Genomic DNA, 18,039 nt, shown 5'->3' on the forward strand with positions numbered 1-18,039 from the left:
ATGTCCCCATGCCTTGCATCATACCCTACTGTATACACCATGTATCAATAGCGACCTGAAGAACCTCCTGTCAGTCTAACAGTAAAGAACACACAACATCCATTTGCTTCCAGGCTGTCTCACAGCCCTAGCCCTCCTGTGTGTGTGTGTGTGTGTGTGTGTGTGTGTGTGTGCGTGTGTGTGTGTGGGTGTGTGTGTGTTGGTGGGCGTGCTTCTGTGCTGGTGATGTCTGCTTGGTTTTCATTAAACAGTTACTCCCCCACACTGTCTACCAGTCTGTCTATTCACAATGTATACTTGTCACACTACCTTCACCTTTTGCAAAGCTGTTTCATTTGGAATTAAAGCAGCCCACACTGTCATATACAGATGATGTTGATCAGAAAGATTAATATGCACAGTTCCATACTGATACACTTGAATCACTTTTGATTCTTAGATGGAACTTTATTTAGTCCCTCAATGAAACTCACCAGTCACTTTATTCAGTACACCGGTACAACTGTATGCACTTCAATGCAACATTTCCACCTTCACATCTGTGTTTTTGAAGCTCACAATGTTTCAGTTTTTTGTGAAATTGTCATAGTTATAAATTGTTATATATGTTTATTACTGAGGTCATTGTTAAAGGTAGTGTTATAGTGGACTATATTATATTCACAGGTGTGTCTATATTTTCTGTCCTCCCCGGCTACATACATGAGGGTCAGAATATTAAGAACACCTCTGAATATAATGTAGTCCAGTACAACACCACCTTTAACTATGTCCTCAATAATAAATATGTCATTGAATTTATAAATTCATGACAATTTCACCAAAAACGCAAAAATTCTGAGCTTTAAAAACACAAATGTTAAGGTGGAAATGTTGCACTGAAGTGTATACAATTGTACGGGTATACCTAATAAAGAGGCGGGTGAGTGTATATTCTGTTCTCCACTCATTAATTTCTTTAATTATTCTATCATCTTTCAGCTGGCTCTGTCCTGTCTGTTAAATATTACACTCATCCTCACTGTATGCTAATCCCCACAGGAATGTCTGAGTCTTATCTTAATCCACCCTCTTAGAGCACTTCAGAGGTTTTTCACCCTTGTTGTCAGCAGCGATGAAGCCAAGAATGTTCTCGTGTCTTAGCATCACGGTCTGGTAGATCTCAGCCTCGCGGAACCAGGAACGCTCCTCACGGGAGGAGAAGATCTTCACGGCCACCTCCTCACCACGCCACTTGCCCCGCCACACTTCCCCGAAACGCCCTTTACCAATGCTTTCCTGGAGGATGATGGTCCTGGCGATGGTCCTCTGGACCAGCAGCGGCAGACCTAGAAAGAAACAAAGGAAAAAAAGAAAACATTTTTAAAGGCAAAAGCATCATGGTGAAGGGAACATGTTGTGTAGGAAGACTGTCAGCTGTAAATCCCTTTAATAAAACACAGATGCTCCACTGTCTCTACTATTGTTTGTGTTCTTTAACTATTTTTTGTAATCAATAAAATGCATAACACAAACATAACATCAACACTATATATAAAAAGGAAAGGAGGAAGGTCCATACATAAAAGGTCACTAGGAAAACCAGTGATAAACAACAATAAAGTGGGTCACAGTTGTATTACTGTCGCTGACAACAGTCCATGTTTTTTAGCTCCTCTGCAACAGGAAGTGAAGCTTACAGCAAGGAATGTTTCTCGGCAGCCATCAATCAAGAAAATGAACGTGCCAATTGGATTGCGAGAGTCATTATGAATAAGATGAAGACAAGGATTAGGCTCATCAACAATTTTCATATGATCCACTAACACTACAAACATGACTCCAAAAATTGACAGCTCATGGGCATACCCATATCATGTGGAGAACTGGAGAGTTGCAATGTATAAGTAACAAGTGTAGCTGGGTTGCAGTCTCATCTGAAATCATTTATAGGGTATCGTGTGTGTGCTCTGTGGATAACCACATTCTTAGATGTTACACGGAGATTAGACCATTTGTTATCCCAACTTGGCTCCTTACTGAAACCCCGTAACTGCCCATTCCTCAGTGATAAAACTGAGGGTGACTTTACAAAATGTTCAGTAAACTTGTTATAGATCACACAAACCAAACTTTGTGACGTGGACTTGATTCATTTCTAACACTGGGTGAGTGGCACGAGGAGAGTCCCACAGCTCTCCTATGCGTTTAAAGTAGATCTTAGTTGAAGGCAAAATAAGCAGATGTCAGCAGGGCAAACCTAGTGTTAAGAGTCTGAAACGAGCAGAGCCCATCATTATCACAGCGCTCTCAAAAAAAACGTGCATGCATGACTAGACTACCACACAGCAGTAGCCTTCAGCCAAACTCAGTTATTTGGCTTTCCCCATCTATTAACAGCTACAGTAATGTTAGATGTTACACTGATCGTCTTGTACCACCAAATAAAAGATCTTGTCATGTGTGTGTTTTCACTACTGATGATTCAATTAATCTCCACACATGTACAGAATAGCTCTAATATGAAATGATTAGTAGTGAAGTTCTAAATTATGCAGCCCAAACCCCACCACTCTATATATAATTCAGATACCATCAAATATAGTGTATTTCCTTAGAGTACCTAGGAGGAAAAGGGAATGGCAACATAAAAACATAAAGTTAGGCTAAGGTAAAACATTCATTTTAGTTACACTGATCCTACGCTTAACAGATACTTTACAAGTGCCCAAATTTTTGTCTTGCTTTAGATGTTATTGTAGTTCTCTCTTATAATTTCATTTACATTTGAATCAATGCATGACTGAGTACTTGTGCTAGGGGTTCCAATGACAGAGCAGAACTAATCATCTTGTAATGAATGTCACTTCAGTTCTACTTTCTGAGTATGAATGGTCATGTGCAGTAAAAGACAATATGCAAGCGCTGTAAAAGGTTTTGCCACAAACTCAACTGGCTTCCCTCCTGTATGATTTCACAAGTCTCTTCAGACCATATAACAGTGCATTAGTTATACATGAGCTTCTAACAGAAGCTGTGTGTGACCATATATGCTATTTTCACCCTCACCACAGTGAAAGGTGACATCATCTGGCAGTCACATACGAGGGACAATCGGGGACGTGAACTCCCATGGGAAGAGGACTCTTGTTTACCTTGTTAGTATGAGTATTTGCTGCTATTCACTGTTGAATTTGGGCCACAGGAAATGCACCATAGGGACGTTAAGACAGAGCAGGGAGTTGTGTTTTTGCCAAATTAATCTAAATGTATGGCCACAGTCCTGCACACTGGCCTGGTTCTATTATGTACTGATATCATGAGACAGCTTTTGCCTAGAAGAGAAATATCATCACGTTTTAATGTCCAGAGCCAGTTTCATGTTATATAAATGTAATGATCAATCTGAGAAAAAATGTTTTGAATGTCACCATATATAACTGAATGATTAATTCTGTGTGTTATCCAGCACTGATTATAACAGGGGATTTTAAAATGTTGTGGTGTCTACTGCCAAAAGAAAGTGAACAAAGAGGAAATAAATGTTAGATTTATCTGCTATTCAATAACAAACAGCAGATTCTGATAAAACTGTACCTTCCATGGGAAACGTTTGACAACTTTACGGTCAAATCTTTGTTAAAAGTTTGTTTGCTGAAGAGCTGGATTTGCTGGAAGAGTTAATGCCTCTTCTGGCTATACAACTTTCAATATTAACTCAAATCCTGTAATAACTACAGGAAGGTTATATAGTATATGCAGCTGACTGCAGACTAGATTGACAAACTGCTGATGAGAAAACAGAAAACAGAAGTGGAATGAACATGCTGCTCCAATTTCAAAAGGCAACACACACACACTCTGACTCAAAGTAATTAAAACAGCCCACGCAATTCTGACACAACACACAATGCACCAGTCACACACACAACTGCATATTGTGCAATATGGTGTACACAGCCAGAAAGGCTGAATCCAAGTCCTTCCTTAGCAGCATGTTAGAGGTGCCAGTCTTCACAGAGAGGTGCAAATTCATGGCTAGAGTAAAGATCAGCTTTTGCCAGTACTGTGTGTGTGTGTTGCCTGAATCTTCGTCATTTTAACAGACTTCTACTTTTAGTATGTGGGCAGCATTGGGGTCTTATTGCTGCAAGTGCACGTGCGTGCACGCACACACGCACACACACACACACACACACACACACACATTTCTTTTCTTTCCGCATGGAGATTTTACATAAACTTACATTAATTTCCTGGGGATTTAGCCTACCATTGACAGACACTACTTGCCTAATCCTTACTAACCATAAACCAAGTCGTTGCCTTAAAATTTAATGGTTTACAAAATGGGGACCAGCATTTGGTAATACGGGCACACACACACAGAAAGAACACTGTGTGCACGCTTCAGCCCTTAAAATATACTGACACACACTGTACTCCCACAAACAGTATCACACAAACTGAAATGTAACAAGTCATCGTGTATTTGTAATTACCTTTATTTTAAACCGCAACTTGCAGTTTAATTCTTTTATAAACTGTCTAATGTTTTACAGTATATAATGGCAGAAATTCGGAGGAAAAAGTGGGTGTTTTGAACAGTAATAATAGAAAGGGTATTTTTTTGGTTTTTTAAAATGCATCAAATTACCTCGTCCAAGGAAGTCGTGTGTGCCTCAGTTCAGTGTGCAGTGCGGGTCTGAGAGGTTATACTGTAGTTTGAGTTGGCCATTTATCACTAGTTTTGCTTTGATTTCTCCATTTTCATTGTGGTGAACTGTTGTTTGGTGCATGTTGCACAAACTCCATCTAGAGATTCCAGTTTTGCTAATAGAAAGAGGAACAGAGCTAGTTTTCATTTTTGCAGATTTATTAAAAAAGAAAAACTGAAATATCACATGGTCATAAGTATTCAGACCCTTGGACTCAAATGAAGGTGTAGAACCATCTCAGGGATGATCAGAAGAAATGGACAGCACCTAAGTTAAATATATGAGTGTCACAGCAAAGGGTCTGAATACTTATGACCATGTGATATTTCAGTTTTTCTTTTTTAACAAATCTGCAAAAATGTCAAAAATTCTGTGTTTTTCTGTCAATATGGGGTGCTGTGTGTACATTAATGAGGAAAAAAATGAACTTAAATGATTTTAGCATATGGCTGCAATATAACAAAGAGTGAACAATTTAAGGGGGTCTGAATACTTTCCGTACCCACTGTATCTGTGCAGGTAAAGAGACAGGATTTCACTGTTAAATCTGTTCTGAAAGAAGCTGTCAACCAGAAATGTGAAACCCAGTGAAACGCAGTACCTGTATGATAAGGATTACGCTCAGACAATTCTATCGTATAAACCACATAATTCTGAATGGTAGCATCTCTAAGACCTGTTTAATAATGTTGGCTAACTCAAATTTCTAAATTTCTCTGATTTTAATCAGTATTTGTTGTAAGGCAGCATAGCTATCCTGGACAATCCCCCAGTTGATGTAATGGCTAACGTTAGCTATTATTAGCATTCCATTTAGCAAAATGCGTCATTAGATAAGATACAATTGATTATTTCAGTTTACTACTGTTGGAGCCCTGGTTACTTAGCTTGGAGACTTGTTTGCACAACTAATAAATTAGCAATTTATTTTAATTTGGTGTTACAATGCTTTGGCAGATAGCAAAGCAGATCAAAAATGCACCTACAGCCTGTATTGCAATACTTGCAGACCCGGAAATAGAAAGCTTCTCTCCCCTGGTTTTGTCACTGTTTTATGCATGGAAACATATGCCTCACTGGCCTAAACCCTGAGATATGAGTACAGATAAAATACATTTCTTATTATTTGCATAATTTTGAAACTTAAAAAAGTAACAACACAAACAGCATCTTAATGAGGCATTAATTCATGACCACCTGCAGTTAACACATTACACTGATACTAAGAATTGCTGTAATACACTTGCTAAATACACTTACCTAATACTATGTTGTCTCAAAATAAAGCTGGTTTCTTTTGTGATGACACCACTTTATCAGACCTATCAGAGAGTCTTCCTGTGTCTACTCAGCTACTGGACACACTGACACACAGACTGGATACAGACTGGATCTATTATAAGCCTATAATTTAGACCTGGCCTAACTCAGGTCGGGTCTTGTTTACTAGGAACCACATGGACCGTAGCAGACTGCTACACACCGGTATAATTGCTGTGAGTCACAGCTCTGTAAAGTGATACAGAGACACAGTGTACTTTGAAACCTGAAGCTGTAATTTCCGTTAGCTGCTCTGTAGCTGAGATTGTAATCACTGCTGTGCTACACTGAGCTGTCCTCTTACAGTTAGACCTTTAAATGTTACAAAATACACATTGAATGAACCATGACAAATGCAAAGCACCATCCTCATTTATAACTAAACTGTGGTAAATAAGCCTTCTGCTGCAACTCAAAGACCATTTCTTAAGAGTCCTGGCATCCCAGTGAGGCTGTCAAGAAATTAGCAGAGACCTGAATGCAACTGGACAAGTAATCCGGCACAAAGATAAGTACCCCTGCAACAAAAGAGGTTACAAAATTGATGTTACAGAACTATCTGCTTTTTCAATTGATAGTCATGGTGTAATGCACAAACAAATAAATATGCACATACACAGTTGTCCCACACTGTCCAGGAACACGAGGACCCTGGAGTGCCTACCTGATCCAGAGCGCCTACCTGATCCAGAGCCAGAGGTGGTCATGTCGTAGATGAGGTCCTTTAGAGTTGTTCCAACAGTGATGAAGGGATGATCCATGGATGGGTCCTCTTCATTGGGCACACAATGGTGGTGGTGATGGTGGGCCCCAGCACCACCTGCTGCCAGACCCCTGTGGCTGTGGCAAACATAAAACGCCACAACAAGCAGCAGGCAGAAAACACACACCGGGCCGGCAATCACTGCTGCGAGAGCTACAGGGCCCAGAGAAGGAGGCTTTTCTGTGGGGACTGTAGGACAGGAAGGAGACAGACACACAGCAGATTAGAAAATTGAGTATTATAGATCAATAGTTAATGTATGTTATGTCCTGTGAGTGTAGGGAGATAAAGTTGATATAGGCAATCGAGAGAGAGGTTTGTTTTTCTGTACCAATGATGTCTTGCTACAATCCTGCTAGGTAAGAAATGAACTTTGATTGCTCCCAGAACTGTTCTCGTTTGGTGAGTAGATCTGTTTGTGAAAAGGTTAGGGAATATCCAAGTGATGGTTGCTGCTCTCCTGTCTCACACTGCAAGTCTGTGAAGATCCCGGTGCTAAATCACTTGCAGACATCTGATAGCTGGGTTAAAGTTATCCCCATGTGAGAGAAGTGAGGCCATACACTGTTACAAAGGTTAATTTCAAGCATACTGATGGCTGGCAAGTGGTAAGCCTAAACTACTAGACACAGGCCAGGCAGCTAACAGGCCAAATGGTGCGGGGGCACATTCCATCTGCTAGGCTGATGGGTGATTTGGCACACACACACACTCAGCTACGTGGTCCATAGTGAAAACTACAATGCCTACATCCATTTTCAGAAGTTAATGTTGATAAAGGACACCTGGATGAGTCTTGATGTAAAACAGGCTAGAAAAGACATGAAAACAGCCGACAATCGCCCCTTTGTATTTTTTCATAAGCATGAGGGTCCATAAGCATCACCTTGCTTTAATGGCACTATAGGCCAAAGCAACTGGGAAGCAGATCTTAACAAAATAGATTTTTTTTAACCATCTGTGTGATGGATGAGGGTAGGGTAGACCCTTAATTCACTACCTTGTAAAAGCCACTTTGACAGCCATTGCAGCTTGGAGTCTTTCTGGGCAAGGCCCTGATCAGACAGAGTGCATTATAGCAGTCAGACTCTAATTGTTGTTAATGGGAGTGAAGCATTTTGCCTGCTGCTTCTGTGTTGCCAAGTGCCTCGCGTGTTATCCAGAAGCACCCTGAAAACCTCCATATGAAAAACCTTCAACTCACAGCAGAAAAACGCCCAATGTCATCAACTTTCTTCTGTTGCCCATTCAGATGAACTGAGAGTCAGGACTTTTGTGGTGGTGACTCAAAATATAGTGCCGACCTACTGCAAACTAATGTTCAGCTGCTCAGTGGGACCAACTGACTTCCTGTAGGTCATGGTCATTTTGGTGATACAAGGCCCAACGGTTGACAGCAGACTGTTAAACTGTCCTAACATAAGCCATCCTCCAGGAGACGCTTCCATGGAGTGGAATGGATGAGCATCTTCCATCTAGCCTCTCTACCATACAGGCATGACTGATAGAGAGCTGCTGAGATGGTCATCTTTCTGTTAGGTTCTTCCATCTCTGCAGAGGACCTGCGAAACTCTGTTAGAGTGACCACTGAGTTCTTAGGTGTCCTCTCCGACCAAGGCTCTTCTTGTCCAGTTATTTAGTTGGCTGGATGGCCAACTCTAGGAAAAGTCCTGGTGGTTCCAATCATCTTCCATTTAACAAGTATTGAGGCTCCTTTGCTCCTGGGAGCACTCAAAGCTTTAGAAATTGTTTAAAACCCTTGTCCTGACCTTTGCACCTCCACAATTTTATCATGAAGGTTTAAGGGGTTCCTTGGATGTCATGGCTTGCTTTTTGTCCTGATTCATTTCTCAGAATTTTCTAAGCTATGTGCAGTTAATTCAGTTTGTCACAGGTAAAGGATAATTAAATGTGATAATTAAAAGCGATGTGCCTGACCACAAGTGTCATTTGGAAACATTTCTACACTTTATAGGGGATTTGTATACGTTATTGGTTTACATGAATTTTGCAACCAGTGTATTTATTTTATTCATTGCACTCTTTGAAAATATGCTTTTTTTCTAAAAGGTTAGTTAAGAGTTTAACAGTAACTACCTAAACACCTACATCTGCATTTTAGTTTTAGGTAGTTACTGTAATTTGACCGAGAGAAAATGGAAACGAGAGAACAAAACTTCTGCACCTCTTCTCTTTGCTACAAAATCTTTTACTAGCAAATATTCTGATGTTCAGTGCTCCCTGCACACTCACATAGTCAGCAGGAGCCTCTTCACATGCTCTTGTTGACCTCTTTGAATGATTCCATTTCTCAAAGCTAAAGAGCGGCAGAGCGTGGGAATAACAGGAAGAACCCTTTCACGATTTCAGTCACAGAGCTTGTTAGCTGAACAACATAACCCATCGCCCTTAATGATAGTGAGAAAAATGCCAGAAGAATAGTCAAAGTGGGAACTCAAGCAACAGAGACGAAGAGTGAAATGCACAGATCACAGTGAGAGAGGGGGCAGATAAAGAGAAGACAGCTTGTCTTCTCTTTAACTGAATGTGAGAGTACAGAACAGAGATGAAGCCTGAGAAAGGGAGAAGGACAGACAGAGAAAAAAGGGATTAAACCAATACATCGAACTGAAGGCCAATTCACTGATCACTTCATATGTTTATAGTCAGTGTCTGAGTTGTTTGACAGATGATAAAAAAAAAAAAAAAAGGGGGACCCAAAAGGCCTCCACACCAGCAGGCATGAGGTCTTATGGTACCATGATCCTGGATATACAAGGTGATGCCTCATCCATACAAACTCATACCTACAGTCAGAAGTTACACCTTAGCCAAATACATTTAAACTCAGATTTTCACAACGCCTGAAATCGAATCCTATAAACATGCCCCATCTTAGGTCAGTCAGGATCGCAGGTCTCTTGACTAATGACACAACTGTTCAACTATTGGGGGGGCAGTCTGCTTAGACAGTATACTGTACAAAAAAAAAAAGGTTTTCTTTGGTGTTAAAGTAAACCAGTGATCATTATCTGTATATCCATGGGAGCACTGCGGACATAATTTGCTAATTGCTGTCTGATTCAGCATATTTTTAATGGTGCTAATTTGATAATATAGGCCATAATATATAGGCCAAACCACATGGGGGAGTCATCTGTAGCTGATCTAATAACAGCCCATCATATCTCATCATACTGATTGCTAATAGGCCTAGAGGTTTTATCAAAATAATGTTTGGCTTTATCCATTTTCACTCAAATTTCACACAAAGCTGAAAAAAAAACTGGACTTAAAGAAACTACCCCAAACCACCCTCTCTAGAAAAATAAATTCTGACCATGCAAGCGTTTAGACTTCAAGCTAACTTTACATAAGGATAAAGAATTAAACCTCTTTTGTGCTTCCTTTTTAAGTGCCTCATACAATAAAAATGAAAGTAGCAAATTAGGATGGATGACACTGACACACTTGGAAAAAAAAAAACATCCTTTGAGACTTCTTTTTTCATAACCTAGTAACAATAGAAAAACGAAACCTTTGTTCCCATACTGAGAAACTGCTGCATCATATCATCACATGTTCAATTGCGCTGTTTCTGCATCAGATCATAGGCCATGAATGATTGTGTAAGAGGGGGGAGACCAACCCTGTTCATACCGTCAGTATATTAAAGGAAACACATTTCAAAACTGACTGATAGATACTGAATAATGAACCATGGCGCTGGTTATTTCTGTGACTACAACAATGAAGCATAAAGATAATGGCAATGCCAAACTGATGCAGAGCTTAAATAGTTAGGATTAGTGGTTGTAACATAATATGACTAGTGACCGATAATGTGCCAAGGAGGACTGCCACCCAGTAATGGGCACTCCTTCAGATCCATCAGTCCTGAGGTGATCAGTGGGAATGGACACCTGTTTGCTGTTCTTCATAACACAGAGTCTGTCACACCTGGTCAATAGTTTCGTTCTTTCTCTTTTTGCCACTTGTTAATTACGCTGGTGCACAATCCAAGACTTTCGGGAACTTACCAGTTATCTTTATGGGGTCGGGGTCTTTGTTGCAGTAGTCCGTGGTACAGCATATTGGGTAAATGCCTATGTCCTGTTTGGCGGATGGGGCACAGATGAAAGGCCGGTCTCGTGGGATCAGTTCATTTTCACGTATGCACTGGCGCCGCTCGGTAATCGCCCGGTTGCCCGACATGCGGAGGGAGACAAAACAGACACCATCTGTCGTACAGCTGGAGTTGACGCTGCAGCGGTCACAGTAACACTGGAGAGCTGGAGGATGAAGGGAGAAGAAGAAATGAAAGAGATAAAGAGATGAAATTGTTGCTTGACTTGTCTTTTTATCCAAGAGTCGCAGTAGATATGAACATAGCCCAATAAATACTTATGTATATTTAAAACATCTACCACCTGAACATTAATGCCATTTTAGAGAAAGAAATTAGACAATTAGAAAATTCTTTTAAATTTACTACTAAGCATCTCACTTGGGCATGAAATTGTTCAGCCTGAGTGCAACTTTTTTTTGCACTTCCACATCTATCCTCTGTGCTTCTTAACCCCACTGTACACTGCTCCCTCCATAATGTGTTTGTCTGGGTGCGTGTTGTTTGGTTATTTGGGAAGAAAACATCAAACATTTGCTCTGCTGCTGGGAATCTGTGCATGAGAGAGAGACCAGACCGACCGACTCTGTCAGACTGACTGAGACAGACTGTGTGTCCATAAACTCACTCATGCACACAGCTGTATTGAAGATGGAGGGCACAAGGCTGGCATCCCACCAAAGTTCCTGCTAACTCCATGTACGATTGGGAATGACAGTCAGACCCTTTAGCAGCCCTTTCCAGAAAACACTGCATCAAAGTCACAACAGTTCCTAGGAACAACAGACAGGCAAAGGCCTAGCCAAATAAACTTGGTTATAAAATGTACATGTATAATCAGAGGGTTTTTGAAACAAGTCCATTTAGTCAAGTGCTATACTATGTACCAGTAAAATACATTGTCTTTGGTGGCATCTGATCTCCACAGAAAACAACCAACAACAGTGACAAATATACTGTATCTCCTGTAACATTTATGTTTAAGCAAAATGGATGGAGACTGACAGGATATGACATTTGAAATTGATACTTTATTTTCCTTCTTATTAACAAATCGCAGGTGCAGAACTTAAATGGCAACAGTAAAAAGTGTTGTGTGTTCGTTCATTTATTTATTTATTGTGTGTACATTTACACACCAAACATATAATTTGACATTGCCAACAAGGATCCTCATCTTTAAGCGATGATTATAATTGCTGTTCTATCTATCAGCAGCTCACTGGTAGGAACGAACCCGTACCTAACAGCTTTTTTTTTTCATCTTTGTGCCCAAATTTCACTGCCTGTGTTCTAAGTGTTCTTCCGCAAGGAAGACATTGACCAGTGGTGGCCAAGTGAGCTAGTGTGTGAATAATGAGGGACGGCAGTGCCAGCAAAACAAGGCAGTGAATCGCAGATATAAAACATTATTTTCTGATTGTTTCAAGGCGGTTACATTCTAAAGTACAAACAAACAAGACCGCACCTCTGCACAACCTTGCAGGAAGGATTTTATGTGAATGCAGTCAAAGTGCAGGCTTCATCTTCTTGTCAGCCCTGCTGTAGCCTCTCTGCCCTGCACCTTGCGTATGCAGCTAAGCCCCACACTCGGTCAAACAGACAGACACAAAACTCCGATCAAACTATCATGGAAATATTGCTCTTAGGTACACTGCCATTATGGGGAAACTGAGCTGTCCTGAAGGTTTGTGCTTTGAGTGATGTCTAGTTGCAACTGTTTTTGTTTCCAAAAAATAACGGAGCCACAGGTCAGTGGATTTCTAATATCATTCAACACTTGGGAATAGCAGACCAGACACTATCAGAGCCAAGAATGTGCTTAATGTGAGAAGTCTACTTAGAAATCCCTTAGGCTTCAAACAATTAGCAGTGTTATAGAGTACTATGAATAAACCAGGTCACTCTTTCTTTGCCCCAGTACAAGGCGGACTGAGCAATCAGACTATGCAGCTAAGAAACATAGCTGGCTAGTTTAAAGCAACACAAGACTTCTGAATAATTTACAGGGCCAGCACACAGTGTGTGACATTGAAACACACACACAGAGTATTAACAGCAAGAAAAGGGTAATGCAGCAGACATCATAGAATTTGTTTGGAGATGAATTCCAGACAGATAAAGTCAGCAATGTGAAACATTTACATCAACCAAACAACAGTAACTCGGTATGTCTGTCTGTCTGGTATTACTCACACTGTGGGGACCAAAACCGGTTTTCACACTCAGCCTTCTCTTGGGAGCAAGATGCGGCTCCCCACCCTGAAAATCACTGAGAGCCAACTTGGTTTAAGGTTAGGGTGTGTGTTAGGCAAGTAGTGGTTAGGGTAAGTCTCCAGGAAATGAATGTCAGTTAATCTAAAGTCCCCAAAAACAAATTTGTCTGTGTGTTATGGTTCTGGGAAGAGCCTAAAGAAGAACAAATCAAACAGTAGACAAATAAAAGCCAGCTGACACTGGCCTCCTCTGATTCAACCTCAACAGATAAGCCCTGTCTGTATCCTGTCTGTGTTGGAGAGAGTGAGCTCACACTTCTGCAAAAAAAAAAAAAAAAAAAAAAAGTGTCACTTGGATAGGCTAAAAAAAATATACCAGCATGTCATGTGAATGGAGCCCAAACAAACACCTTGTGTAGTTTTAGTTGATGAATTTGTGCCCACAGTGCTTCTTTCTATTCTACCTGTTGAAGAAGTGTGGGTCTCTTGTAATAAGGGTAGTTAAAGCATTAAAATGAGCACAGCCACTGACATACACACACATTATGTCTGATATGACAGAGAAATACTGAGAGAAGACAAACATAAGGCCAGACTCTTGCAGTGTGGTCAGACAGGATGTGGTTGACTAATCTGAGACGCTTCTCCAAATGATGCCAGGCAGACAGTCAGACTAAACACACTGCTCTGGCCTGTTTTATTAAGAAGACTGTTAGTCTGTGTGTTCTTCTAAGAGGACAGAGTATAGCTGTAGTTACACAGCATGCATCTGAGTGCTTGTCCAGTATGTGTGCATTGATTCCAGTTTTCACACATTTAATTTGACTAATTAAAAACACTTGTGCTATTAATAAAAGTTCTAAGTATTACACACTGTAACAGTGCGCCTTCCAGTGTCAACAGAACGAGTCACTTGCATCTCTTCATAGGAGCCACAAGAGGGACTTACCTCCATCCTGCGCACTTGTCTATTTTTGCTTGACTAGCACAGACACAAAGTACCTGTCACCACATCAATGATAAATAAGCAGCAAATCTGTATTCAGCGTGTTTGTAGAACACGACAGTCAGCCAAACAACACAAATCGATACTGAAAACAAACCGCTTTAAGCTTGCCAACACCTGAATCAGAACTATCAAGGGAAAATGACTGAGATGTGACCAAGCTAGGGCATTACTATGTCAAATTCCAGTAGGAAATGGATTATAAGTGGTACCAAATAAACTGGGTGTATGAACCTTTATATAATTAATAGCAATAAACAGTAACATTAGTGTTAAGTCTATTTTCTGGATTAAGGTATTCATCACTGGGTCTATAATATGTCAGAAAAATGTCGATCAGAGTTTATTTTGCTTGAACAACTGTTCAAACACAGTCACTTGACAGGATCAAGAGAGTGAATCAAGTATTTGAATAAAATGAAACTGATTATCAACACTTTGACAGGTTTTGACAATCGACTAATTGATTTATCAATTGTTTCAGGAATACTTCAGCATACATCTGATTTTTGTTCATGGAGAAAGTAACTGCATCAGACCCCGTTAGTGACCTGTCAGTTCTTGGTATGGGGCCCCGAGTTTCCTCAGTAGTCTCGTTTTGAGTCGACATGTACAGAAATACAAATGAACTGCAGTAAGAGGTTCAGCCTATGCTGGACTCTTACAGTCAGCTAGCACACCCTTCTGTCATTACCAACACCAGCTATATATATCTAGGGCTGTACCCAACTAAGAATTTTGTCAGTCAACTCAGATTTGGCTGTTCAGTGCAACTATTCTTTTTTTTTTTTATGTATAGACTAGACTGTCAGAAAATCAACTGGCATGAATTTCACTGATGATAATATAATAATAATAATAATAATAATAATAATAATTTCAACCACATTAACATTAGTACTCAAATGCAAAAGAGTGGCAGGAACATACAGTATTTCTGAGCATTTAAAATTTAATATAGACAGCTGCTTATGATGCAAAATTTAAAGAGGGTACTATTTAAACTGACAACATATAATGTCGGGCTGCCATATGGATTTGTTGGAATAATGAGACAGGCAGTGCACTTGTTTTTCTGTGTATTTCTGTTGAAACAACACTCTTATAGGCAATTTTCTTCTAAGACATTGTTACAGCCTAATTTACTAACAGGTTTATCTCATCAGTTAAAATAAAAGTACCCCTTGGCTCATCTGGCAGTACTTTCGTTTTAAAAAAAAAAATTATGCAAGCGAAAGTGCAGGGATTGTGTGTGTGTGTGTGTGTGTGTGTGTGTGTGTGTGTGTGTGTGTGTGTGTGTGTGTATATATATATATATATGTGTGTGTGTGTGTGTGTGTGTGTGTGTGTGTGTGTGTGTGTAAAACATAAAAGATAGCATGACAAATCTTCTTGACCACTTGCATGTACACAATCCCGCACAAAGTGCTACATTTCCATCACTGATGTGAGATCAACTGGTAGTTTCACCTGTGAAGACATATCATGTACACCTACATATGATGTAGGTGAATGGAGTTTAGTTTGCAGTACGGCTCACTCCACATGAACTATGTTCTACTGAAGAAGTAGTCCCAATGAAAACTGTTGATAGTGTGGGCTGTGACAACGCAATATGCGAGAGTTAGCAATGTTACACTGCAGAATGGAGGTATCATTATAGGCAGACAGCAGAGCACTGCAGGTTAAGTTCAGTTAGGTTTTAAACAACTCGTACTGCTGCTGGAAAGATTCACACATTTCAACAGGATTCATTTTAGAACCTATTACAAGAACAACAACTGGGTATGAAGATCGGACAGTGAAGTACAGAGAGGCTCTGACTTGAAATAAAGCTGCTACTGCAAAAACGAAGTCTGCTGAGTAGTTAGCCACTGGATAACTTGTCGAATTAAAAAAAAAAAAAAAAAAGTTTCAGCCATTGTCATCTCACATTTCTGATGAAACTCTCCCTGCTGGGAGGGATAACAGATAATCACCGGGTTTCTGTGACTGGTGTGGTGTTTTTAGATTAAATATTGTTAACGGTGCAGGTCCTATGAAACAAAAAATACGTTCAAGCTCTTTGATCATCAGTTATCAATACTGGATAAAAATGACTACTGTATTTGCTGCAGTACAAGTCCTTCAGAAATGAATTTTCTGTGGTACCCTCAAACTGCTTCATAGCCATTGTGCTCATCATCAAGCACAGCAAGGCATACTGTACACACGAGAAAATATATCAGTGCCTGCGCAGTTTATATTTCCTCTTGCCATGGGGTTTGTTGCAAGCATGAACCAACTAATCATTTGTTGCGGTAAAAGCAGTTCGTATAACCTACAGTAGATTTACAGCCAAATGGGAGACACTGAAAGAGAATCTGCTACACTCTAAGACAACAGTAAAACGAAACAAAAAGTGCTTATAAAATTACAATCAAATAAATTTACAAACTCTTGTTTGAAACTCATAATGTGCCATTTTTGAGTCATGCCGATTTAATTTTATGACGTGCACATTCGTTAGAACATGTCCTGTCCAAGAGAAAGCAGTCAGTAGCTCTCAACAGATGACATTTTCCAAGTGCAGCTGTTGTAGAATGGAGACTTAACACATGGAACAGTCAGATCTTTTTTTTTTTTTTTTTTAATAAAAAGCTCTCAGCTTATGTTGATTTGCGCAGTGCAGAGGAGCATTATTTAAACAATGCAGAAAAGGCACTAAACTCTGCACTGGCCAAACATAATAATTAATCAGACAAAATAATAAATTGCCTTTTTGTCACAAACATGTTTGCTTCAGGATTTCACTGAGATAATAAGGTATTTTGTTGAATACAAAATGTACAGAGGTTAGAGCAAAATTATTTTACTATCAATCAGCAGTTAAATATATTCAATTCATTTTGAATTTAAACTTAAAATCCACAATACAACTCAAGCTATGTGGTATTAAGTGTACTTCAGGGACAAACAAAAGTAAATTTGAAGTTTTGTAAACCCATTGAATGCTTAATCATTTGGACCAGCTTAAAGCTCCTCCTGAGTACCGAGACTCCTCAGTCTAACCAGCTTCTTTGCACAGTCCATGAAGTCGGGTCTTACATCCGTGGTGGAGTGCAGTGCATGCACGCACCCATGTTCTGTGGGTAGACTCTCGGGATAGGCTGATGTTTTATTATAGAACTATTTTGTTACAAAAAAACCCCCCCGCCAGTGTGGCAGGTAGGCCTCAGATTTGCTCGCCAAATGGAAAATCTATCCACAGCTGTTGATTTGGGACCCTGATGACAACTGTACTGGGGTGAATATTTATAATAATTCATTTGCACAGCCACCAGGTATATATTTTTAGAAAGTAAATCTCATGAAAATAAAAACTGTCTCTAAAGTCACTGCATTTTTAGGTAATTTTAGAAAAACTGCATTATTATCATCAAGTACTTCTATACTCTGTATCAGTAAGCACTCAAATTCAAGTACTCATGCTTGGCCTGAACTAAAGAACCTTTCTCACATTTGAGAAGCAGGAACAAGCAACTGTTTGGCACTTTTGGTGGTAAAAAAAAAAAAAGAAAAATGTTGTTGTTGATTAAGTTTCAGTAGATCAACTGATCAGTTAAGTTGCAAACAGTTCTAAAATTATGCTTGACATCTATATTTTTTCCAAGGCTGTGCATCAAAACATTTAAACTTTTATCGTGGTCAAATACAGAGAAACAGAATACAGATGAAGTTATACGCCGAAGAAGCTGGAACCATTCTTGTACATGATTTTTTTTTTTTTTTTAGCCAGGTACCCAGTAGAACAGGAAAATATGACACACAAAGCAACAAAATTATTTTTTATTTTGTTTGTGCACGACCTGAAAATCATGTAGTGCGTAATCACCGTCTAATCTGTAATTCTTCTAAATGAACCGCATGTC

General features: G+C 39.7%; 1 protein-coding gene across 2 annotated transcripts in view; it reads right to left on the reverse strand.

Annotated features, from left to right (window-relative positions):
- The window catches only part of tgfbr1b (transforming growth factor, beta receptor 1 b), a 45,444-nt gene that overhangs the window by 16,418 nt on the left and 10,987 nt on the right, over positions 1-18,039 (reverse strand). Inside the window, exons 2-4 of one of the 2 annotated variants that reach the window (XM_020609610.1) lie at positions 10,821-11,072; positions 6,700-6,969; positions 1,098-1,328 (exon numbers count right to left, since the gene is read on the reverse strand). In XM_020609610.1, coding sequence (XP_020465266.1) covers positions 1,098-1,328; positions 6,700-6,969; positions 10,821-11,072 — 753 coding nt within the window. Of the gene's footprint in view, positions 1-1,097; positions 1,329-6,681; positions 6,970-10,820; positions 11,073-18,039 lie in introns of both variants that reach the window. The other variant, XM_020609609.1, reaches the window with a different exon arrangement.

Source organism: Monopterus albus, unplaced genomic scaffold (genome assembly GCF_001952655.1).
Source record: "Monopterus albus unplaced genomic scaffold, M_albus_1.0 scaffold100.1, whole genome shotgun sequence".
Taxonomy (NCBI): Eukaryota; Metazoa; Chordata; class Actinopteri; order Synbranchiformes; family Synbranchidae; genus Monopterus; species Monopterus albus.